Source organism: Myxocyprinus asiaticus, chromosome 31, assembly GCF_019703515.2.
Source record: "Myxocyprinus asiaticus isolate MX2 ecotype Aquarium Trade chromosome 31, UBuf_Myxa_2, whole genome shotgun sequence".
Lineage (NCBI taxonomy): Eukaryota > Metazoa > Chordata > Actinopteri > Cypriniformes > Catostomidae > Myxocyprinus > Myxocyprinus asiaticus.
In genome coordinates this window covers 19,945,916-19,970,917 of record NC_059374.1, presented here as the reverse complement: position 1 = coordinate 19,970,917, position 25,002 = coordinate 19,945,916, and the positions used below count along the sequence as shown (strand labels likewise).

The 25,002-nt window shown below is 37.2% G+C and overlaps 1 protein-coding gene across 3 annotated transcripts in view; it reads left to right on the top strand.

The window, feature by feature from the left end:
* Positions 1–25,002, top strand: part of LOC127422203 (pleckstrin homology-like domain family B member 1) — a 122,412-nt gene that overhangs the window by 13,289 nt on the left and 84,121 nt on the right. Inside the window, exons 1-4 of one of the 3 annotated variants that reach the window (XM_051665534.1) lie at positions 3,499–3,554; positions 5,464–5,562; positions 6,968–7,091; positions 8,710–8,880. In XM_051665534.1, the coding sequence (XP_051521494.1) occupies positions 3,519–3,554; positions 5,464–5,562; positions 6,968–7,091; positions 8,710–8,880 (430 nt within the window). In that variant the 5' untranslated portion in view covers positions 3,499–3,518. Of the gene's footprint in view, positions 1–3,498; positions 3,555–5,463; positions 5,563–6,967; positions 7,092–8,709; positions 8,881–9,850; positions 10,109–25,002 lie in introns of those variants that run through there. The other 2 variants (XM_051665535.1, XM_051665536.1) reach the window with 2 other exon arrangements.

The following is a 25,002-nucleotide window of genomic DNA, read 5'->3' as shown; positions in this document are numbered from 1 at the left end:
TCAGCGACAGTGAACAGCTGATAAGAACAGAGCGAAGCCTGTGGTTATTGCTCAATGGTCCACATTATTCTATATGAAACTGGCAGCTGGTTATATAGCCACTTTTATAAAACATTTCCGGGTGAAGTATTATTGTAGAAAATAAATGTATCTAAATTTAAATGTAAATGTAAAAAATGTTTAATGTGGGGCCAAATAATGTATATACTGTATCTACTTTATTAGGCAATATAAATTGATGAAGCATGCTTGAGCTGTCAAACAAAGGCTTTTTAAGTCATAATGGCAGGTTTATTAATTATTTGGGAGTTTAATGTTACAAACTAAGTGATAATGGCTTAACTATTCCGATTACATTGCTAGTCATAATTAGTCAATATGACTGTATAACTACATATGTGGATGACACTTATGTAGTTATACAAGAATCAGACTGATCGCACTGTGAATCCGGCAAAAGGAGGTCGAAAGTTCCGCTGCTGAAATCGGACTATGCTTACCAAAATTAGAACCACTGCCCCCCAGTGGCAGACACTGGAAGTCCAGTTGAGGTGAAATGTCCAAAAGGTGGCTCCAAAAGCAGATTGTATTTTTAGTTGTACATGACATAATACAGTCAACAGGAATGCACATTTTATTAACCCTACCCCGTGCCCTGAACAAACCCTGACCCTAAACCTAACCATCAGTGGAGTAAAAATGTAATCTTAGAGCAAAAAATACCTCTGAATCATGCTCACCATTGTTAACGTGAATGCAGTTATTCGTCAGTATTGGATTGGTTTCAGGGTACTTCAATATTCGGAAGCAGCATGTCGATTTTTTTGTGTGATCATGTTGAAAGAATATACAGTAGTTGAACTTCTTCCTGTAGTTTGCTCCCAGCATCAGATACATTACTGTCCTTTCAAAACAGTCATTGATAACAGTGGGCAGAGTGAAGAATAGAACACAAAGGAAACTGTAATGAGCAGGTTTGTATGTATGTGGGTTTTGGAAAGAGGATCAGAGTAGGGTGCTCACCACCAGGTGGAAGTCTCTGAACAGGCAGCTGGCAGAAGAAGCTATAGTGGAAAAAAGTCTCCCTCTCTCCCTGTACATCCAGACTGAAACTGAATAATCCGCTGTTCCTCAAGGCAGGAAAATGAAAGCTGTTATTAGCCTACAACAGCAAGGACTCGCTCAGAGTGTCTTTGCCACATTTTTTTACTCTGTTATAAATGAATTACAATTTTCTTCTCCTTTAGCATTTCTTGAGTATACAGAAGATAATCTCAAGAGGAAATTCTTTCAATAAGCTCTAGCAAAATATGCATGACTAGATCACATGAGGAATTCTGTGTGGTGAAACATTTACATTTCAAACAGTACTATCATGTCTTTCCGTTCAGAGATTTACAGTAACTGTCGTGTCCTCTTTTCAGCTTACAGTACTTGTGTTGAAGAGCTGAATTTTGTGTCATCCACCTTTCAAGCTGATCCAATATCTCCTCTCTACACTCTATACTTAAAGGGACAGAACCCAAAAAAGTCATTATTTACTCACCTTCATGTCATTCCAAACCTGTATTAACATAAAAAGAGGAATTTTAGCAGAATGTTAAAGCTGCTTTTTTCCATTTAATGCAAGTTTATGGGGACCAGAGGCTGTCAGGCTCCAAAAAAAAAAAAAAAAGCCCCATAAAAATGGACCAGGGTCATATGCAATATTCCCATCTTCTGAAGTCATAAAATAGCTTTGGTTGAGTAACAGACTGAAACTGTTATTCACTAAGAATCTTGTTTTGAAAATCTTGCCTGCCAGCCATGAGCACCATTCACTATCTAACATGATCACATGGGAAATCCACACGTTGCTTCTGAATGTTCATGTATCCTGAAATCAGCCCCATTCTTTCGAATTATTGACAAGCACTATCTCCCATCAGACATTTTTTCATCAATTCAAATGTATTCAACTTTTCCTGCGGCACTACTTATTACGCGTATCAGCAACCTCAGAGACTTGGGTTCTGATCCCATGGACACCAAGAAGTAGTTGTGTTCATAAAAACAATTGTGAGCGTGATTTGGAGGTTGCATTTTCCCTCTAAGATTACATTGTTACACCACTGACAGATAAGGGTTGGGGTTTGGGTTAGGGCATAGAGTTCATAAAATATGGATTCCTGTTGACTTTATTACATTATTTACAACTAACAATAAGACTCGCTTTTGGTGCCACTCTGTGGTCATTTTACCTGGAAACTGTAGCTCACATGTTCCGATACGTTCAACAACAACTTCGGCCACTGGGGACAGATTTTGGGTGAACTATGGGCGTTTCTCAATGCATTCTCGTTCTTGCGTTCTTGTGAAAATCAGTCTTGCCTAACAACCTTGAAGGAGCCAACTAGGAAAACATGAGGACGTAAAACACATCTATGCGAGTTTTTAGATGTGCTGCGATATGTAGATTCAACAACCTCTTAACTATTTTCTTTTTTTGGAGGTGGGTGATGACGTCAAACAAGTCCACAAGAATAGAAGAATGCAAAAAGAATGGGCATTAAGAAACCGCCTATCCCTTTAAGCTTTAAGAAGACAAGTCAACCTAGCAATGTTGTTGAAAGAGTTCTCACTTTGCCATAAACACTTAAGATCTCCATGGATCTGAACATATGATTTGATTGTTTACTCAGTTTGATGTGGGCTACAGTTTGGAAAGAGTGAGCAGCTCTCATTCCCAGACCTACATACCTTCAACCAACCACATCTCACCGTCTTTTTCCATTGCACTCTTCAAGGATGGTGCAGGGCTCCGCATCCACATGAGAGTCTCCCACATGTGTGAGGGGAAGTCCATGCATGCTGAAGAGCAAACAATACAAGCCATTGTGCTTCTAATGAAAAAATATGCTGTTCTTCATGTTTTTGGGTCTGACAAAATGCAAGTTTGTGTTTGTATGTGTGCAATATCAAGCTGAATCCAACTGTGGAATCAAGCTCAGTACTGTATAAAGATATGAGTCATTGCCTCTTACAGTATATCATACAAACTGGGCTTTGATGAGTTAAAAAGCATGTGGCAATAACAGAGTTTTGGAGTCTGATCAAAACAATATTCACTCTGTCAGATCTTCTGTCTGTCTGCATCTCATAGTCTTTTCTTTGTAGGCATCCCAGATGACCCAAATACAGTTCCATAATTACTCAATAGTATTGGAGTTGTCTTTGCTTTATCTTGTTAAACTCTTTCACTGTAATTCCTTGTCTTTCTGTTTCTTTTATAGAGCTCTATCCTTTATTGACCAGTGCACCAACATCTGTTATCAGGTCTGTAGCTAACAAGCAGGAATGTAGGGTTTAGCTCAAAGCAGCATGTACAGACAGGTCTATGCTTTTCTGAATAGGAACAAGTAACATCTTTGCTCTAAAGATGTAGAGGGGCTATTGAGGCAGAAAATAACACATTTCCTCAGACATCAGGTACTTTGATGCAGTAGAACTTAGATATCACAACTATTCAGTCCTCAGAAATGGAGGCGTTGTGTTTGTTGGACAACTGGCAAAAGGTACATTTAAGCTATCTTTCAAATCTTAAACACTGCATTTGAGATATTTCTATTTTCATTTTTCTTGGTTGATACATGCTCTCTCTGCTTATTGTTAAAAAAATACATATATATTAATATTAAATAAAACCTCATTAGGATTTAATGTACAGGCAGTTTACTTTGTAGATCAGTCTTTTTGCTTTTTTTTTTTTTTTATTATGTGAGGGCATTTTTGTTCAGCTGAAGAGATGTAAAGTATAGCAAGAAAATTACCAGTGAGATTTGTTTGACTGATTTGATCGCCTGATTACCGCAAAGCAATTTAAATTCTTCAAACTCCAAAAATGGAACCAAAGTGTTTTTGCATCTAGGTGCTATCATTGGATCTCAAAGTGTAATTACAGTAATTACATCTGATTATGCAGTTATGGGTTTTGATTTCATTGAATTCATTTCATCATAAGCCAGTTATAGTCAAATGTGTAAAAGTTACATCACAAAATTCTGCTTGTGACTACATAGCCTACAGGTAATTGTACATATATAGCCATTTGGAGTGAATATATACACTCTGCTCTGGTTAAAGTCAAAGACAGGACATGTGAGTAAGAACAGAGGAATGTCAGGACAGGACGGTCTGTGTGCGTGTATGTGTCAGGTCTCAGAAGAGAGAGCAGCTTACAGTCGGTCAGAGTCAGCTTGAGTTAGGGCGTCGGGCCAGCAGGGTAAATCCATGTCATCTGTTTGCAAATGCCATTTCTGTGAGTACAAACTCTATTCATCAGGGCAGTGAGTCAGCTGAGGATGCAGACGGGGAATGCTGGAGGCCGAATGTCTCCCACTCGTGCTATTGTGTGTAGATATTTGACTGGCTTAGTTGTTATCTGCATTAAACGGGACACTAGTCATAGAAATTTACATTTTCAAGTCACACTTAAAAAATGTATGTCATTGCATTAGATAACAGTATTGAAACAAGTGGCATTTATACTAAAGAAAGATAGCATAAACACACTTCAAGCAAAACACTTTTTAAATTATAGACAAGAAACAATAGACACACTGTTCAAAGTTACAACAAAAATTAGCTATTTTTACACTTTCTGGTTGTCAAAATTAGTGGAACATGGTCATTGTACATGTGACGGAATACATGCGTGGTTTCTCTGAATTCGGCGACAGTAGGTCGAATTCAGTTCTTCGGCTGAAATCGGTCGGTCCTTACCTAAATTTGAACCACTGCCTAGTGGCGGAAGCCGGAAGTGTTGTTGAACGCATGGAGATGTGTGAGCTCCAGTTTCTGATTGAAATGTCCCACATAGTGGTGCCAAAAGTGAGTTGTTTTTAGTTGTAAATGATGTAATACAGTCAATAGGAATGCATATTTTATTAACCATACATCCTAACCCAAACCAAGGCCCTAAACCTAACCGTCAGTGGAGTATAAATGTAATGTTACATTGAAAATGCAACCTCAGAATCGCACTTACCATTGTTTATGTGAATGCAGTTACTTCCTGGTTTCCATGAGACCAATCAGTGTCTCTGAGGCTACTCGCACAACACGCTATCAGTAGTGCCACAGGAAAAGGTGAACACACTGGAACTGATACACGAAATTGTCTGATGGGATATGGTAACTTGGCAAAATGTCAAGTTGATGCCAAGGTATCGGAACATTTGGTTTCAAGCAACATGTCTATTTCCTGTTCCCATTGGAACAGTTGCATAAAAGAAATGGCAAAAATGGTTAAAAAAATAATCCATATGTTCTGAGAAATGTATCTCTAGCATCATTTGTTTGCAAATGCCTCAGTTTAATATTTTGTAAAATATCATATTACTTCCATACATTTTTGGGACGATTGTATATTTTTGAAGCTTTGTCATTTTATAAGATTTTCTCAAAACTTTTTTGTCTTCTAAGGACCCTTGTGTGTCAGATCGAGTAAGTGACAACGCGCTGGTCATGGATAGTTTGAACCGAAATCTTCCCGTTGGGCATCAGTCTCATCAAGTGCTGCAGGTGAGATCAAACAAACTTTATATACAGTAAAACCATGTGAAATACATTGTGGTTTTATTGACTTTGTACCTCTAAAAGTGACATACCATTTACTGGTATCATCCCCTCTGCAGTTTCATTTGATTTAATGTATGTTTTTTCTTTTACATGAAATGTGATACAATAAAAAAAAAAAAAACAATGCTCTCAAAGCAGCAATGCAATGCAAACTTTATGAAAAAGATACATGTTGAAAAAAAATCTCATATAGTTGTTTCATTATACAGATTTGTTACAATAAAGCTCTGACATATTTTTCTACAACTATTTTTTATTCTTTGATGGGTTTTGAAATCTTACCGAGTAACATTTAGAGCCTTTACTGTCCCAAGAATGAAGTTTGTGTTGTGAAATAGATATACATGTAAACAAAACTCAAACATGCAGCTCAAAGAGTCAGAAATGATCTTTTGTCTTAATTAATGTGCTCTACAGTTTGTATGACAGTGAGAGGGTAAAATCCCATATAATGGCAGCACCTTATATTCAGCAAGTGAGCTTTTGTCTGGCAGACTTTCTTCATGATAGGAGGTGACATGCAAAGTGTGAAACAAACCCTTGGGGCATAATTTCCATCATCACCTCCAGCTCCAAAAGGGCTGCAACATCTATGTGGATTTCTCCCTGTTGTAATGGTGTAATCTATGGCAGACATGTTGATGTTCTTTATACAAGACAATGATCATCTCTCACTCAGATCTGCCTCAACCGATTAGACTAATTACATCCTGCTAATCTTGTTTAAGCTGTCAGGAGTATCCTAAACCCAACCATATACCACAACCCTGAGGAGATAATATGATGTTCAGAAAGGTGAAGTGCTTGGCACTTACCTGGAAAGCAGCTGTAATTGTAAAAAAAAAAAAAAAAATTTTAAATAAATTAAGACCTATTCAAAATGATATTCAGTGCAAATTTACAATATCATCATGATCATGCCTTGAGCAGAATTTGCTTTCAAAATAAGTTGATGGATTTGGCTAATTTCAGTTTGAGAAGATGACGTCATTGCATTATAGCAGAATTAGAGGGTACATTCTTTCCCTCCTAGTCATTACCAGTTCACACTGTTACCATGACAACCTCCCCCTTGCTGAGCTTTCAAGTTTCCACTGAGGTCTACTCTCAAGATGTAACTGGGGGAAGACTACTCTTACTAGGGTAGAATAAGATAAACACACAACCACTTGCCTGGTGTTCAGAAAGTTCAATAATTTGGAACTTCTTATTAGAATGCAATACTAAATTATTGTAGCCAATTTTATCTGAAGTATGAGCTCACTATACATTCACAATGCATTTAAAAAGCAATTGTTTTGTATCAAAAAAGCAATGGTTCTCAGAACAGACAATGAAATTTACACAGAGCACTCCATTGGACTTGATTGAGACTGGGAAAGGGCTGAAGGTCCAAGCAGAACGTCCCCATTTGGTCAGTCTAGGAAGTGGCCGCCTCAGCACGGCCATCACCCTCTTGGCCCTGTCTGAAGGTAAGATACTGATACTCAATACAGTCGGCAATCCCACAACGTATGCAATGGCCTTTGAGGATTTACCATCAATAGATTGTGCAATCTCAGATAAATCTCCAGTGCTATCTTTAAAAACTGTGGAAATAATCTAATAATGCTATAGAGCACAACAGTCTGGATCCAGAAGTAAAAATCCTATTCATTTCCTTCATAGGGAGGTAGATTTTTAACAATAACTTTTGAGCTCACAGGTTGTTAATCGATGGTATATGCTTCTGTTGAAGCCATCAGTTCACGTTATTTCATCTTCAATTAAAAAATGGGATCACTACCCATGATCCTGAAGGGAAAAAAAATCCACCTTATCAGAGAATCACGGCAAACAAAGAGCGCCAAAAGAGCCCAGCAGCAAACGCCCACTTCCATGATGCACTGAGAATGATGCAATCAATTCGGTCTCCCTACACTCTCAAACTGCTAATAAATTTTTATATATCTGTATATTTTGCAGTTAAATCAAAATAGATCATTTCTATACTATAATCAACAACTTTAAATCAATACTTTTTGAAGTTCATTCCATCATTAAAGAAGGACATAGTCTTCTACCTTTATCTTTTTGTCCAATTTTTTTTTTTTTTTTTGCTTCAAATTAAAGTTTGTAATGACACGATTTTCATCAGAACTGGTTGGTTTGGTTCATGGCTTGAAACTATTTTATGAAGGATTTTATGTAATCCCTATGGAAGAAATGAATGGGGAAACAACTGCCAGAACAAAGATGGCTGAACAAGTGGACACGCACTGTTGTGCTCTATTGTGTGAGAAGAAACAAACCTTTATAATACAAATACTGTATACACACATGCTCCGACCCTCTGCATCATCCCTGTCTTTTGATTGAAAAGCTAATCATTCAACCCTGAGCCAGCATGGGGTCTTTAAAAACACCCTGTCTTAATTAGAAAAGCCCCCTCCTCCACAAACCTCCCACCACCTATCTCCACCAACCTACTTTCCCTGATACTCACCAGCCATTCATACCATCTGCCTGGTATTCTTTATAGACATACGGAATTCTCTTGCAGGCTTTGAGAAGTTTCCTTATGACAACTGGGGCACTGGAAAATAATTTTCCAGTACTTATTTATCAATTTACATTAGTTACTGTGTGCTGTATTGGTGTTATACATGTACTTATACTTACTTATATACTTGCTCATGAGCCTCAAGCTTTTATCTCATGCCTGATAAAAGATGAGGGTGGATGGGGCCAAAAGAGAAGGTGGCTCAGGAATGTGGTTCTCACTAGACAAAGAGTAGACAAACATCAGTGATTTAGTTTTAGTGTAAAATCTATATTTTAACATTAATAGGTATCCCATTTCAGTGGAAAATGAAAGATTATACCTGCTAATGTTCTTGGAAAATTATCTAAAACTATACTGAATATGTGAAAAAACTATATAAACTCTCCCTTCTACAAGTTTGCAATATGCCTTGTGAGAAAACAATTATTGGTGTTAATGGATTCTCTTCAAAAAATGAGTACTTTTTCAACCAGAATCTTAGCTGGGATGTGTTGTGTTAGCAAATAATCTTTGAGATCTGCATCCTGTGTGGGTTGTTTGTCTAGGCAAGACTACTCTGGGTCATGGAGCCATGGACATCAACATTCAGGGCCCAGGGATTGCAGCTCAACATTGCTTTATCGAGAACAAGGCTGGAGTCATCACTCTGCACCCCTGTGGAAACCAGTGTAGCATGGATGGACTTCCAATCACCAAGCCTGTTCGCTTGTCTCAAGGTACAGAACCTCATACCAAATGTATCAACTGAGCAACATTCTAATAGTTATTTTTACTCTAGTTTTTATTCATTTACAATTTTAGAATGCATGACCCAAAAAACATACACGAATGCATAAAGAAGGTCAAAATGACCATTTTTGGTTTTAAATGGATTTCTATGTATATGACAAAGCTTACCAACTTGCTAAAATGTGCTAGCTACCGAACTATTAGCTCTAGTAGTTTGCTAGCTAGCTGATTTAAAATATGAATATTAAGAAATATGAAAATGACCTTGGTGAGGGTCACAAACAAGATTTTTGAGACTTTCATGGAAGATCAAGGATATAAACATTTTTATTGATAAAATCTTCCATACATCAGATCCTTTGGGTCAACTGACCCCCTTTTTTGCACACTAGGGTAAAATCATTTTGGTTCACAGTGGACTGAACGATTTGAATCAAATAGTGCCAAGAATTTTAGTCCTTTTATGATTTCAGCATTCATAATCAGTATCAACTCCACCAAAATTCAAGCATGATTTTTAAGTGTAAAATCTATTTGCCATTTTTATGAAAAAGAATCAATGCCCCCATGCCAATAAATGAGCCCCTCCTCTGTCTTTTGTCTGAGGGTACAATTTGACTAAACAGGTTGGGGGGAGGGGTGTGTTTGGAGTAATCTTCATTGTAGGAGCTTCTTGTGTTTCACTATTGTCAAATACATTTTCTCAAACGTATTCAGTATAATGATCAAAATAATTGCTTATATTTATGTTAACAAGCATAACATAGCAATAAAATGCGGAAGGAATCTTAAACGTAATAGTTAAAACAAAAAACCCACTTGGCCCCATGACATGCAGAGACTGGAATCTCTGACTCGGGGTTGAGCAATTACACCTCCTCCTCCCCATCCTTTATCTGAGAGGGAAATTAGTTGCACCTCTGACGGGGAGACAGCTGTTCAACTTTGCCACCCTTCGCTAAGAAAGCGTGCAGGGGTTCACTAGTGGACACCTATAGCACTTTTTAAAGTTTCTGATTAATAAATTCGAGAAAGCATGTGGAATAATTGACGGATGCTTAATGGACAAAGGATTTACCGGGACAAAGCAAGCCGGTCTCCGTTCGCCTCAGATGTTATAATATCCCAATATAAAAACACGTGCTTTCCCATTTAAAGGGACAGTTACAATGTTGCCTACGGATGTGACGGGGAAGTTGACCTTTTGGATTTAAAGTAAGTGTGAGAGGATTGTATCAAAATCGAATTTGCAGACTTTTTGTTGGTTTTCGAAGAAATTATGTTGCATTATTAAAACTTGAGACGTGCAATTCAATTTAAGTCCCAGTCTCAGGGGTCGTTCACACTGAATGAATGCGTTCTTGCGCTAAAAATAAGCTAATGAAAGTGACTCGAGAAGCGTTTTTAACGTGATACAGTGTCTAAAAACACGGTGCAACGGTCAAATACGTCCGTCTAATCAAATGCTTGTTTATGACCATTTAAAAACAGCGCAAACGTAAGCAAAAAAGAGTTCGGTGTGAACGGCCCCTAATGTCTTTCAAATGGACAGAAACGTTAAAACGTCATGCGATATTCAAATTCCAATGTCAAAAGTTCAAATTCTAAATTTGTTTGAAATAGCTTCCTGGCGCGAATATTCAAAACAGATCTTTAAAGGCAACGCTGTTTTCAAACGAGCTCATACCATTTTTAATATTAGAACTAATGTTTATGTCATGGTTATAAAATAACCTAAATCATTATATTTTGTTGGTATATTGGACTGCAATTCTAACGACAAACAGTAGTCAAAACTCAGCGTTACACAAAGTGGCGGGAAGAAGTTAAGGTGCACAAATGAAAAACCCTATTGTTGAGACAAGATAAGCTTCATTAGATACAGATAAAATATAATCGTATCACAAAATGTTTATACAGAGGGAGCATAACTCATAAACCTTGGTCCAAATCTCACAGAGTGGTTTCACTTCCATGTTGGCAGGGGCATGAGTGTGTGTATAGTGTTACACTTCTATTCCTGGTCAATGTGACCCAATAGTGCTGCTAATCCTGTTTCTATGCAGCCCTTCCTCATTCTCCACACAGTGTTTGCTCAGTCTATCCGCACAGTGCTTTTATTTGACCAGAATGTATACTGACAGCTGTTGCTGGAATAGGCGAAGTAGAGATAAGGGGATTTTTCTTTATTCTACTTTAAATAGGCCTGTAACCATGTGCATACTTAACTTGGTTTACACAGTTTGTGTAGGGTAGGGTCATATCCAAACTGAATTTAGAACCACAAGAAGTTGGTGCTCTTGGAGTTAGAACTTTGAATTACTTTTTTGTTTCTTTGGATGGAAGTTACATTCTTACTCTGTGTATAACAGAATCATTATTTGCATGCACTTGTACTTGATTTTCTACTACACTCATAAGATATTGTGATCATTAAGAGTGACAGACTATTTTGCCTATCAGATTTCATATTTGTTTGTTTTTTAGAAATCTAAACATTTACATTTATGCATTTGGCAGACACTTTTATCCAAAGCGACTTACAGTGCCCTTATTACAGGGACAATCCCCTGGAGCAACCTGGAGTTAAGTGCCTTGCTCAAGGACACAGTGGTGGTGGCTGTGGGGATTGAACCAACAACTTCCTGCCTACCAGTTCAGTGCTTTAGTCCACTACACCACCACCACTCCTAAACAACATTTTAGCTGAAATATTGGCAAACTACGCTGCATCACTTGTGACTGAGAGTGACATGCTCTCTGGTATGTGTGGAATTGGGTAAAGGTTAGAATGAATTACTAGTTTGCTTTAGTCTTTAACCTTTCCAGGAGCAGTAAAACCTGATACCATGGCAACCGCTGTGTGTTCTTTTTGGCATCCATTTGTCTTGAAATTTTCTGTCTCCTCTCCACATCACTCTGTTTTCAGTTGGAATGCTTTGGGACTTATGACTCCATACTCCATGTTTGCCAACTTTACTGAGATCTAAATAAGTAATGTAATAATTATTGCAATGGGTTTGACACTGGTCCAGCGTTCTTCTTTTTGCTAATATTATATGAGGCAGATCTGTACGGCTTTATTTTCTGCGTTTTGGATGATTGATAAATGAAGTTAATAATTCTGTTGAAAATGGCCAAGCTTTATAACCCTCATTTCCAGCCCTTTTCATCCATTTGATATAACACATGTCACAATACAGAATTGCCTGTACACTTTGCTGTATTCTTAGAAGAAATGTTAACATTTGCCTTTGAACAGCTAATATTGAACACATTTGGACTATTTGTGTGTATTTGTGTATATGTGTATGTCTGTCAGAGTGAAACCCCATTCACAACCAATTTTGCTTCTTTAATGTTAAACATGACAGAGTGAAACAGGATATTAAATGAAAAAAATATTTTATCCATCGGGAATTAATTGAAATAAAGGAAAATTGAAGGTTCAATACAAGCTAAGCTCAGTCGACAGCATTTGTGGCATAATATTGATTACCACAAAAAATAATTTTGACTTGTCCCTCCTTTTTTTTTTTTTTTTTTTTTAAGAAAAGCAAAAATCTGTGTTCCAGTGTGGCACTTACAATGGAAGTGAATGGGGGCCAATCCGTAAATGTTAAAATACTCACTGTTTCAAAAGTATAGCCACAAGATGTGAACAATATGTTTGTTAACATGATCACTTACTAACCTTTTCTGTGTAAAGTTGTAGCCAATTTTACAACATTGTTGCCATGACGATGTAATGTCAACAAACACTAAAACGACTGTAAAAATTATGATTTAAACAACTTTGCAGCTCAAATAATACATGAGTTTTAACAGAAGATTTAATGTAAGTGCTTTTATAAATTTATAAGCTTCACATTTCTGCCTTTTAAACCCTCCAATAATTGGCCCCATTCACTTCTATTGTAAGTGCCCCACTGTAACTTAAATTTTGTTTTTGTTTTTTATAGAAAAGTAGGGATGAGTCTAAATAATTTTTTGTGGTAATCAACATTATGACACAACTGCTGTCAAATGATCTTAACTTGTATTGAACCCGGAATATTCCTTCAAGAAAAGTAGGCGTTCCATACCAGTATACGCAAGACCTGAAAGCAAATTTGCTAAAACAATGCCAAAATTGCTCTTTGGCTATTGGTTGACTTTATTCAGTAGCCGGCACAGCCTAAGTGACATTTCAGAGGAAGAGCAAGTTATTACATTTTATATAAAATATTACGAAGACAAAGACTAACAAATTATTTGGAACAACGTGCACAATAAGACCAGGAACATGCAAAAACAAAACAATAATAGGCTCAATTTTGAATTGCATTATGTTATGTCCTCAATTTGTTAGTTGCAAGGTGATTTTGAACTGAAGTATATTAGCACGGGTACACATGAACTTTCTTTAATGAATTTGATTTCTCAAAGTGCTGCTATGGCTGTTTTAGGGAAACAGTTTATCTGAGAGTGGTGGGGGAATCAATCTCTCTGATTAATGTCGGGGAGACGGACTGTGCATGGGGAACAGACACTTTCCTGCTGTGCTCTCCAGATTCACACGCCACTTTGTCATGTACCAGTGAGTTGTATCTTCTTGCAAATTACCTCATAAATGTGATTACAAAATGGCTCTTAGTCATGGTTTGCTGGGGATGTTGTCTATGACATGGAGAGGTTATTTAGGGTTGTTGCTTGTCAGAGCTAGCATGCAACACAGTTGTGTAAATGTGTCTGACTAATTTCAACAGAAATTAAAAAATTAGTCATCATTATTTTGTATACCTTTTGTAATATTTGTAAGGCATTCTTCTCTAAAATGCTCCAGATGTACAGCAGTGGTGTTGAAATTAGGGCTGAAATGGTTAGTTGACGTTATCGACAGCGTCGACAATAAAAAATTGTCAACAACAATTTTCGTTGTCGAATAGTTGTTTGATCTCATTTAAGGTAACATGAGATCATATTAAACTCTAATGGTGATGTGCGAGAGCAGCACTGCAGTTCGCGCCTGACTGAGGAGAGGAAGAAAACACAGCTCACAGTCCAGATGCACTCTGTAATATATGTCACTGTGCATTTCTTATCGTGAAGAAAATTGGCAATACGCAACTTTATTAATAAGAGACAGTTTTTCTTTTTTTTTTTTTTGTGAGTTAAAGATGGATTGAAGTGAACAGAAAGGTGAGAGAGGGTAGTCTTCGCCGCATTATCCACTGCAACATTAAGTTTTTGATTTGTTTTTGTTTTGGCTTGTTTTCTAATATAAATATCTAAAACTTCTTTAAAACAACATACATTTTCTTTAGCAGCTATACTGCAGAAGAAAAAATTGTTATCTGAGAATGTTGAATATAATATTAAAAATACAAATATTTTAAAATACCTAAAAATCCTTAAAAAAACATGCATTAACCTGAGAAGCAGCATATAAGATATTTAGACTTGTTTTTAGAGAATAGATCTTGAATAAAAGTATATTTAGTCTTTATTGCACTTGCAGAAGTATAACACTTGTATACAAAATACACATATTTAAGATTTAACATTCTCTTAAAGCAAGTCTAAATATCTTATATGTTGCTTCTCAAGTAAATGTATCTTGTTTTAAGGATTTTTAGACCATTTTAAATGGAAAACAAGACAAAAACACTTGATAACAATAGGATTTCTTTACTGAATTAGACTTAATAAAAATTATTTTTTCCCTCTTTAATTCAGTGAATGTCATTTAGAGGTATTTTTAAAAGATGATTTTGTCCTCTTTATTGTTAATAAGCATGTTTAATACAACCTATTAAGTCAGGGCACAAGCTGAATAATCAGTTTAGAGCTAATGATTAATCGTTGCAATAATCGCCAAATAATCGAATAATCATTCAATTAATCGATTATTAAAATAATTGTTAGTTGCAGCCCTAGTTGAAATAGCGAAATTGACGGTTATTGCTAAAATTTAAGTAAACAAAAAGGTACATGATCTGGTCATGATTCCTTAAAGGGATAGTTCACCCTTCACTCTTGTTGTTTCAAACCTGTTTGACTTTCTCTCTTCCCTGGAACAGAATGCAGGCAGAATGTTAGCGACTGACAGCCACAGTCACCATTCACTTTTTTTATTGTATGTAAAAAAGATGCAATGAAAGTGAATGTTGACTGAGACTAAAGGCCAAAGTATACTTTGGTTGTCCGCATTGCTGATCTCTCCGCGCACAGTGTGTGCTACCTGACAGCGCACTGCCCATATTTTCTCGAACCGTGGACACGGTCTATGTCTGTACACATCATAGGAGCATGCACCGGCCATTGACTGTTCTAAAAGAGTATCACAAAGCAGTTGTAGTGGGCATCGAATGTATTTGTATTAGTTCGTGGTCAGAAAAATATGCTTTGTAAGGCAACGTGGTTGGCCAGGCACGATCCGATCCGCAACGCATACCTGGGCCTTAATACTCTGCCTAACTTAAGAAAGTCATACAGGTATGAAAAACCTGAGGGTCAGTAAAAAATGAAGGAATTTTTCTATCCCTTTAACAATTCAGTACACTAAAAATTTAATGATAATGAAATTCGTTTAAATTTTATTCAATTAGAATCAATGAAATTCTTAGGGCTCTGCTCCTTTGAAAGATTTGGCATTGCAGGAGACTCCATTAAAATGAACCAATAAGGTGGTTTGTGAAATATAAATCTTCAGGAGGTAGTTTTAGACAGAATATTAAGTGTGCTCTTATGGGGTAGGAGAACCTCAGTGAAAGCAACATGATCACACATCCATACTGGCTGCGCTGGGCAGTGTCACATGGGGCTGAAATATATATATATATATATATAACTCATAACATCTCCTTGACTCCCACCAAAAATATCTGTGTTAGACGTATCCATCATGACTGGTAGAGTGTGGCTGTCTATAAACAGATACCAGGGAAAACAGTCCATGTTTAACTTTAGATTTTACCCTTATCACAAGATGGTTTAAACTCAGTACCCCCTTTAGAACAGAATTCATCTGTGTTCCTCAACAAAAATTTATCACACCAAAATAGATCAAATCTTTTTATTTCCAAGTGGAACATCTATGAATAACTGTGTAAATTGTTCAAATGAATATACAGACATCAAACCTTCTTTCAGCCTAAAACACCTTTAAAGATAAGTATAGGTTTCATGGAATATTGTAAAGTGGCGGCATTCATAAAAAGCAGACAGGACATCTAAAATGCATGACTGCAGGAGTGTAGATAGATACCCATCTCAGTAGGTGTGAATCATGGCTCATATATTTTTCTTCATGTCCCATCGTGTTGTCTGTGGTATACATTAGCGTCCATTGCTTCACCCCATTAATCTACTTCAGACTCTTTACTGAACATTGTGGCTAAATCTATCAACATTTGTGGCACTGTAGTGGCCAAAGTGAGGAATTCAGATGGGTTTAGACTGATTTTATGTGATATAGCGCAGATATGTCATTTCCTGCAAGCTACATCTCAATGTGTATGCATGTATCACATTAACTACGCTAATAATAATGTCCTTAGCAGCACATCATCACTTCATAGGAATGTTTAACTTCTTGTGGCACAGTTGGTATTAGTCTATCAATCTTTCCTGCATGCCAGGCACTGGCTGAGGCCTTTCCACTTCATGCCATGCATAAACAACAATATTAAATTTAATCTCACACCATTCCCTGCATAAGAAGTGTGTGTTTCTGTTAAATGATCCACTGAAGATTGCTCACTATATAACCCAACCACTTTCAGAGTTTTGCTCTGAATAATAGGTAAAATGCAACTGCACAACTCCTATATATGATATATATATATATATATATATATATATATATATATATATATATATATATATATATATATTTCACAATTCCTGACATTTAATTGTAGAAAACATTCCCTGTCTTAGGTCAGTTAGGATCACTACTTTATTTTAAGAATGTGAAATGTCAGAATAATAGTAGAGAGAATGATTTATTTCACATTTCTGTCTTTCATCACATTCCCAATGGGTCAGAAGTTTACATACACTTTGTTAGTATTTGGTAGCATTGCCTTTAAATTGTTTATCTTGGGTCAAACGTTTTGGGTAGCCTTCCACAAGCTTCTCACAATAAGTTGCTGGAATTTTGGCCCATTCCTCCAGATAGAACTAGTGTAACTGAGTCAGGTTTGAAGGCCTCCTTGCTCACACATGCTTTTTCAGTTCTGCCCACACATTTTCTAGTGGATTGAGGTCAGGGCTTTGTGATGGCCACTCCAATACCTTGACTTTGTTGTCCTTAAGCCATTTTGCCACAACTTTGGAGGTATGCTTGGGGTCATTGTGCATTTGGAAGACCCATTTGCGACCAAGCTTTAAATTCCTGGCTGATGTCTTGAGATGTTGCTTCAATATAACCACATAATATTCCTTCCTCATGATGCCATCTATTTTGTCAAGTACACCAGTCCCTCCTGCAGCAAAGCACCCCCACAACATGATGCTGCCACCCCCATGCTTCACGGTTTGGATGGTGTTCTTCGGCTTGCAAGCCTCACCCTTTTTCCTCCAAACATAACAATGGTCATTATGGTCAAACAGTTCAATTTTTGTTTCATCAGACCAGAGGACATTTCTCCAGAAAGTAAGATCTTTTTCCCCATGTGCACTTGCAAACTGTAGTCTGGCTTTTTTATGGTGGTTTTGGAGCAGCAGCTTCTTCCTTGCTGAGCAGCCTTTCAGGTTATGTCGATAAAGGACTGGTTTTACTGTGGATATAGATACTTGTCTACCTGTTTCTTCCAGCATCTTCACAAGGCCCTTTGCTGTTGTTCTGGGATTGATTTACACTTTTCACACCAAACTACGTTCATCTCTAGGAGACAGAATGTGTCTCCTTCCTGAGTGGTATGATGGCTGCGTGGTCCCATGGTATTTATACTTGCGTACTATTGTTTGTACAGATGAATGTGGTACCTTCAGGCATTTGGAAATTGCTCCCAAGGATGAACCAGACTTGTGGAGGTCCACAATTTTTATTCTGAGGTCTTGGCTGATTTCTTTTGATTTTTCCCATGATGTCAAGCAAAGAGGCACTGAGTTTGAAGGTAGGCCTTAAAATACATCCACAGGTACACCTCCAATTCAGTACACCTCCTATCAGAAGCTAATTGGCTAATTTCCTAAATGCTTGACATCATTTTCTGGAATTTTCGAAGCTGCTTAAAGGCACAGTTAACTTGGTGTATTTAAACTTCTGACCCACTGGAATTGTGATATAGTCAATTAAAAGTGAAAAATGACTTGCCAAAACTACAGGTGCATCTCAATAAATTAGAATGTCATGGAAAAGTTCATTTATTTCAGTAATTCAACTCAAATTGTGAAACTCATGTATTAAATAAATTCAATGCACACAGACTGAAGTAGTTTAAGTCTTTGGTTCTTTTAATTGCGATGATTTTGGCTCACATTTAACAAAAACCCACCAATTCACTATCTCAAAAAATTAGAATACATCATAAGACCAATAAAAAAAAAACATTTTTAGTGAATTGTTGGCCTTCTGGAAAGTATGTTCATTTACTGTATATGTACTCAATACTTGGTAGGGGCTCCTTTTGCTTTAATTACTGCCTCAATTCGGCGTGGCATGGAGGTGATCAGTTTGTGGCACTGCTGAGGTGGTATGGAAGCCCAGGTTTCTTTGAAAGTGGCCTTCAACTCATCTGCATTTTTTGGTCTCTTGTTTCTCATTTTCCTCTTGACAATACCCCATAGATTCTCTATGGAGTTCAGGTCTGGTGAGTTTGCTGGCCAGTCAAGCACACCAACACCATGGTCATTTAACCAACTTTTGGTGCTTTTGGCAGTGTGGGCAGGTGCCAAATCCTGCTGGAAAATGAAATCAGCATCTTTAAAAAGCTGGTCAGCAGAAGGAAGCATGAAGTGCTCCAAAATTTCTTGGTAAACGGGTGCAGTGACTTTGGTTTTCAAAAAACACAATGGACCAACACCAGCAGATGACATTGCACCCCAAATCATCACAGACTGTGGAAACTTAACACTGGACTTCAAGCAACTTGGGCTATGAGCTTCTCCACCCTTCCTCCAGACTCTAGGACCTTGGTTTCCAAATGAAATACAAATCTTGCTCTCATCTGAAAAGAGGACTTTGGACCACTGGGCAACAGTCCAGTTCTTCTTCTCCTTAGCCCAGGTAAGACGCCTCTGACGTTGTCTGTGGTTTAGGAGTGGCTTAACAAGAGGAATAAGACAACTGTAGCCAAATTCCTTGACACGTCTGTGTGTGGTGGCTCTTGATGCATTGACCCCAGCCTCAGTCCATTCCTTGTGAAGTTCACCCAAATTCTTGAATCGATTTTGCTTGACAATCCTCATAAGGCTGCGGTTCTCTCGGTTGGTTGTGCATCTGTTAACATGCTTGGATACAGCACTCTGTGAACAGCCAGCTTCTTTGGCAATGAATGTTTGTGGCTTACCCTCCTTGTGAAGGGTGTCAATGATTGTCTTCTGGACAACTGTCAGATCAGCAGTCTTCCCCATGATTGTGTAGCCTAGTGAACCAAACTGAGAGACCATTTTGAAGGCTCAGGAAACCTTTGCAGGTGTTTAGAGTTGATTAGCTGATTGGCATGTCACCATATTCTAATTTTTTGAGATAGTGAATTGGTGGGTTTTTGTTAAATGTGAGCCAAAATCATCACAATTAAAAGAACCAAAGACTTAAACTACTTCAGTCTGTGTGCATTGAATTTATTTAATACACGAGTTTCACAATTTGAGTTGAATTACTGAAATAAATGAACTTTTCCACGACATTCTAATTTATTGAGATGCACCTGTATAGTTTGTAAATATGAAATCTGTGGAGTGGTTAAAAAATTAGTTTTAATGACTTCAACCTAAGTGTATGTAAACTTCTGACTTCAACTGTGTGTGTGTGTGTGTGTGTGTGTGTGTGTGTGTGTGTGTGTGTGTGTGTGTGTATATATATATATATATATATATATATATATATATACACACACACTGGTGGCCAAACGTTTGGAATAATGTACAGCTTTTGTTGTTTTGGAAGGAAATTGGTATTTTATTTCACCATAGTGGCATTCATCTGATCACAAAGTATAGTCAGGACATTACTGATGTAAAAAAACAGCACCATCACTATTTGAAAAAAGTCATTTTTGATCAAATCTAGACAGGCCCCATTTCCAGCAGCCATCACTCCAACTCCTTATCCTTGAGTAATCATGCTAAATTGCTAATTTGGTTATAGAAAATCACTTGCCATAATATCAAACACAGTTGAAAGCTATTTGGTTCGTTAAATGAAGCTTAACATTGTCTTTGTGTTTGTTTCCCACAATATGCAATAGACTGGCATGTCTTAAGGTCAATATTAGGTCAAAAATGGCAAAAGAGAAACAGCTTTCTCTAGAAACTCGTCTGTCAATCATTGTATTGAGGAATGAAGGCTATACAATGCTTGAAATTGCCAAAAAACTGAATATTTCATACAAAGGTGTACACTAAAGTCTTCAAAGACAAAGGACAACTGACTCTAACAAGGACAGAAAGAGATGTGGAAGGCCAGATGTACAACTAAACAAGAGGATAAGTACATCAGAGATTCTAGTTTGAGAAATAGACGCCTCACATGTCCTCAGCTGACAGCTTCATTGAATTCTACCCACTCAACACCAATTTCATGTACAACAGTAAAGAGAAGACTCAGGGGTGCAGGCCTTATGGGAAGAATTGCAAAGAAAAAGCAACTTTTGAAACAGAAAAACAAAAAGTAAAGGTTAGAATGGGTGAAGGAACACAGACATTGGACAACAGATAATTGGAAAAGAGTGTTATGGATCTTAACCCCATTGAGCTTTTGTGGGATCAGCTAGACTGTAAGGTGCGAGAGAAGTGCCCGACAAGACAGCTACATCTATGGCAAGTGCTACAGGAAGTGTGGGGTGAAATGTCACCTGAGTATCCTCCACGTGTCATTGCTGCACGTGGAGGATTTTTTTATGAGAACTCTTTGAAGTAGTTTAAGTTGTAATAGTAATTTTTCACGTTAATAATGTCACATAATAGAATCACAATGTATTATGTGATTCTAACGTGGCAGCCCCCATGTGCGGACCCTCTCCATGTAGAATAAAAGAGCTTTTATAAGGTTACTGATATGACTGGAGTCTTCATTTTAATGTGAGTGGTCATTATTTCCTACATATATTGAAAACATACAAATCATGTCTTTAGGAGTTAAATTTTTTTATTGAGGAAAAAATTACTGAGTGCACCTTCAAGATTTTAAGTGTTAATAACTCAATCTATTGAGTACAAAATTGAGGCTATGATGAATACCCATAATGCCTTGCGCTTGGATTATTTAATTATGTTTTCTTGGTCAAAGGGAACATATAGGGGCATTTAAATAGTTGTTATTTGGATTCATAGAGGTTTTAGCTCTTTTGTAGTATTATTTATTATGTAGTATTTGTTTTGTTGCAAGTAGTTGTTTTGTGTGATGTCATCATTAGGATGATCTGTGTCCACTTTGCTCAAGTTGGACCCTGTTAACTCTATCTCAGTTCTCTTTGTTCATGTGCATCTGAAGTACAGGTGTCTATGCATTTCTGTGGTGAAAAGTTTATTTAATGATTGACCTAGAATCATTTATAATATTTAAGCGGTGTTATTGTATGACCTACATTTGAGTTCATTCAATTAAAATTATTAAGTAGAAACAACCACATACAAAAAACAAATCGGAGTTAAATCTACTTGCATCTAGTTGCCTTAAATAGTTAAGTTTGTTCTATATGATAACCAAGTTAATTGAACTTAATTACACAAGTTGTTACTCAATTCAAATGAGGAAATGAGTTTACTCAATCAATTGATTAAAGTCAACTTACAGTTGAAGTCAGAAGTTTACATACACATAGGTTGAAGTCATTAAAACTAATTTTTTAACCACTCCACAGATTTAATATTAGCAAACTATAGTGTTGGCACCTACAATCTACTTTGTGCATGACACGAGTAATTTTTCCAAAAATTGTTTACAGACAGATTGTTTCACCTTTAATTGACTTTATCACAATTCCAGTGGGTCAGAAGTTTGCATACACTAAATTAACTGTGCCTTTAAGCAGCTTGGGAAATTCCAGAAAATGATGTCAAGCCTTTAGACAATTAGCCAATTAGCTTCTGAGAGGAGGTGTACTGCATTGGAGGTGTACATGTTTATGTATTTTAAGGCCTACTTTTAAACTCAGTGCCTTTTTGCTTGACATCATGGGAAAATCAAAAGAAATCAGCCAGGACCTCAGAAAAAAAAATAAAAAAATAGTGCACCTCCACAAGTCTGGTTCATCCTTGGGAGCAATTTCCAAATGTCTGAAGGTACCACATTCATCTGTACAAACAATAGTACGCAAGTATAAACACCATGGGACCATGCAGCCATCATATCGCTCAGGAAGGAGACACATTCTGTCGCCTAGAGATGAATGTAGTTTAGTGCGAAAAGTGCAAATCAATCCCAAAACAACAGCAAAGGACCTTGAGAAGATGCTGGAGGAAACAGACATGTATCTTTATCCACAGTAAAATGAGTCATATATCAACATAACCCGAAAGGCTGCTCAGCAAGGAAGAGGCCAATGCTCCATAACCGACATAAAAAAGCCAGACTACAGTTTACAAGTGCACATGGGGACAAAGATCTTACTTTTTGGAGAAATTTCCTCTATGATGAAACAAAAATGGAACTTATTGGTTATAATGACCATCGTTATGTTTGGAGGAAAAAGGATGAGGCTTGCAAGCTGAACACCATCCCAACCATGAAGCATGGGGGTGGCAGCATCGTGTTGTGGGAGTGCTTTGCTGCTGGAGGGGCTGGTGCACTTCACAAAATAGATTGCATCATGAGGAAGGAAAATTATGTGGATATATTGAAGCAACATCTCAAGACATCAGCCAGGCAGTTGAAGATTAGTCACAAATGGGTCTTCCAAATGGACAATGACCCAAAGCATACCTCCAAAGTTGTGATAAAATGGCTTAAGGACAACAAAGTCAAGGTATTGGAGTAGCCATCGCAAAGCCCTGACCTCAATCTGATTTGTGGTCAGAGCTGAAAAAACATGTGTGAGCAAGGAGGCCAACAAACCTGACTTGGTTACACCAGTTCTGTCTGGAGGAATGGGCCAAAATACCAGCAACTTATTGTGAGAAGCTTGTGGAAGGCTACCCAAAACATTTGACCCAAGATAAACAATTTAAAGGCAATGCTACCAAATACTAACAAAGTGTATGTAAACCTCTGACCCAATGGAAATGTGATGAAAGCAATAAAAGCTGAAATAATTCATTCTCTCTACTATTATTGTGACATTTCACATTCTTAAAATAAAGTAGTGATCCTAACTGGCCTAAGACAGGCAATGTTTTCTACGATTAAATGTCAGGAATTGTGGAAAAACTGAGTTTGAATATATTTGGCTACGGTGTATGTAAACTTCTGACTTCAACTGTATTAGGGTTTTCAGTGTGGGTTTGTTATTTGGAGGTCTTGCCTGTTGTTAAATCATGATCAAGCTGGTCAGCAGCTCATGCTAATGCAGATAATTCAATTATTCTCTGTAAAATCTGGAACTAAAATATGATTTCAACAAGGCACAATAGACATCCATGTATAGGAAATAAAGTCTGGCTGTTGTGGTATACAGTACACCACAAACCTCAATATATACTGTTATTTAAAATGAAAGCAGTTTTTATGAGCAAGCATGTAAACACGGCTCAGTTTAGAATTACTTATAATCAGAATGCTATTACGTATGTTCATTGTGTATCTGTTCATTGTTTTGATGTCTTTGTGTCTTTGTCTAGCTGAATGTGCAAGCAACACATGTCAAGACTTGAGCAAATCTTTAGAGTCTTTTTAAGAATAACAACCACTACACTACAATCCCAATCCTTTTATTCAGTGACAAAATTAAAGAAAACATGTTTGATGCTTTAATAACGGTTTAATATACAATTTAGTTTACACAGTTGTTCAGAGAGTTCTCTGTGCTGGCTTTGTGTGCCCTAATCGTACTTTGTCCTGTCAGAACCTGAGAGGTAATCAAATGTTCTGCCTCCTTCTGCCTGGAACAAAAGGGCATCTGGCACTCTGCATTCATCACACATCTGCTCGGGCTGGAAAGGTTTCTGCGAGACCTTTACCTACCTTGAATAAATACTGTGTGATATGCTAGATTAGTTCAGGCCTCTGTGTATAGTGGGAGTATTTTTTTTTCAGTATAGATTTAGTGTTAAATTGATAGGAATTACCAGCAATGACATTACACACATGCACAGCACACAAGTGCCATTTCCTTTACGTCAACGTGAAACAGCATTTGAAATCCATTTTACCTCCATATCATGACATGTTTCCGATTAAAACAGGATGTTCAATGGGAAAAAAATGTTGGGCAGGACTTGATTTTGTCCATTGAGAAATTATTGGATAGTGAAAAGAGGTCTCTTTATGGCAGATGATTGGAGGGGAGAGGCTAAAAACCAAGATGACTTGTGCTGCGTTCGAGATTCGGAATAACAGAGTTGAAATTTCCCTCTTCAATACGTTCCAGTCAGTCACACGTCACGGTCACATGTCAAATACAGTATAATGATTTATTAAATTATTAATTAAATTAATCATTAAATCACAAAATAGATCAATAAGCATGCCCTGTATATTATTTTAGCACTAGTTTGCGTCCATTTTCATTTATTTATTTAAGCACAAGCTTTTTGTCTTTTCACTTTCAGGGTTATAATTATCGGCAAGTAACTCAATGTCAGTGATGGGGTGAATTCAAATAGGGTGGACTTTGATTCCATGTTGACTATATCAGGCACACAACAGGCCCTTTACACAACCAGTGTTTGGCTTGTTGTCTATTTTTCCCCTCACTCAGCAGGCCAGGAGTCTGAACCGACACCACAGTGTGAGATGTTCCTGCTTATTCATGAAAAACCCGGGCAAACATTCCTTTCCCCTCTCTGTACCTCTCACACTG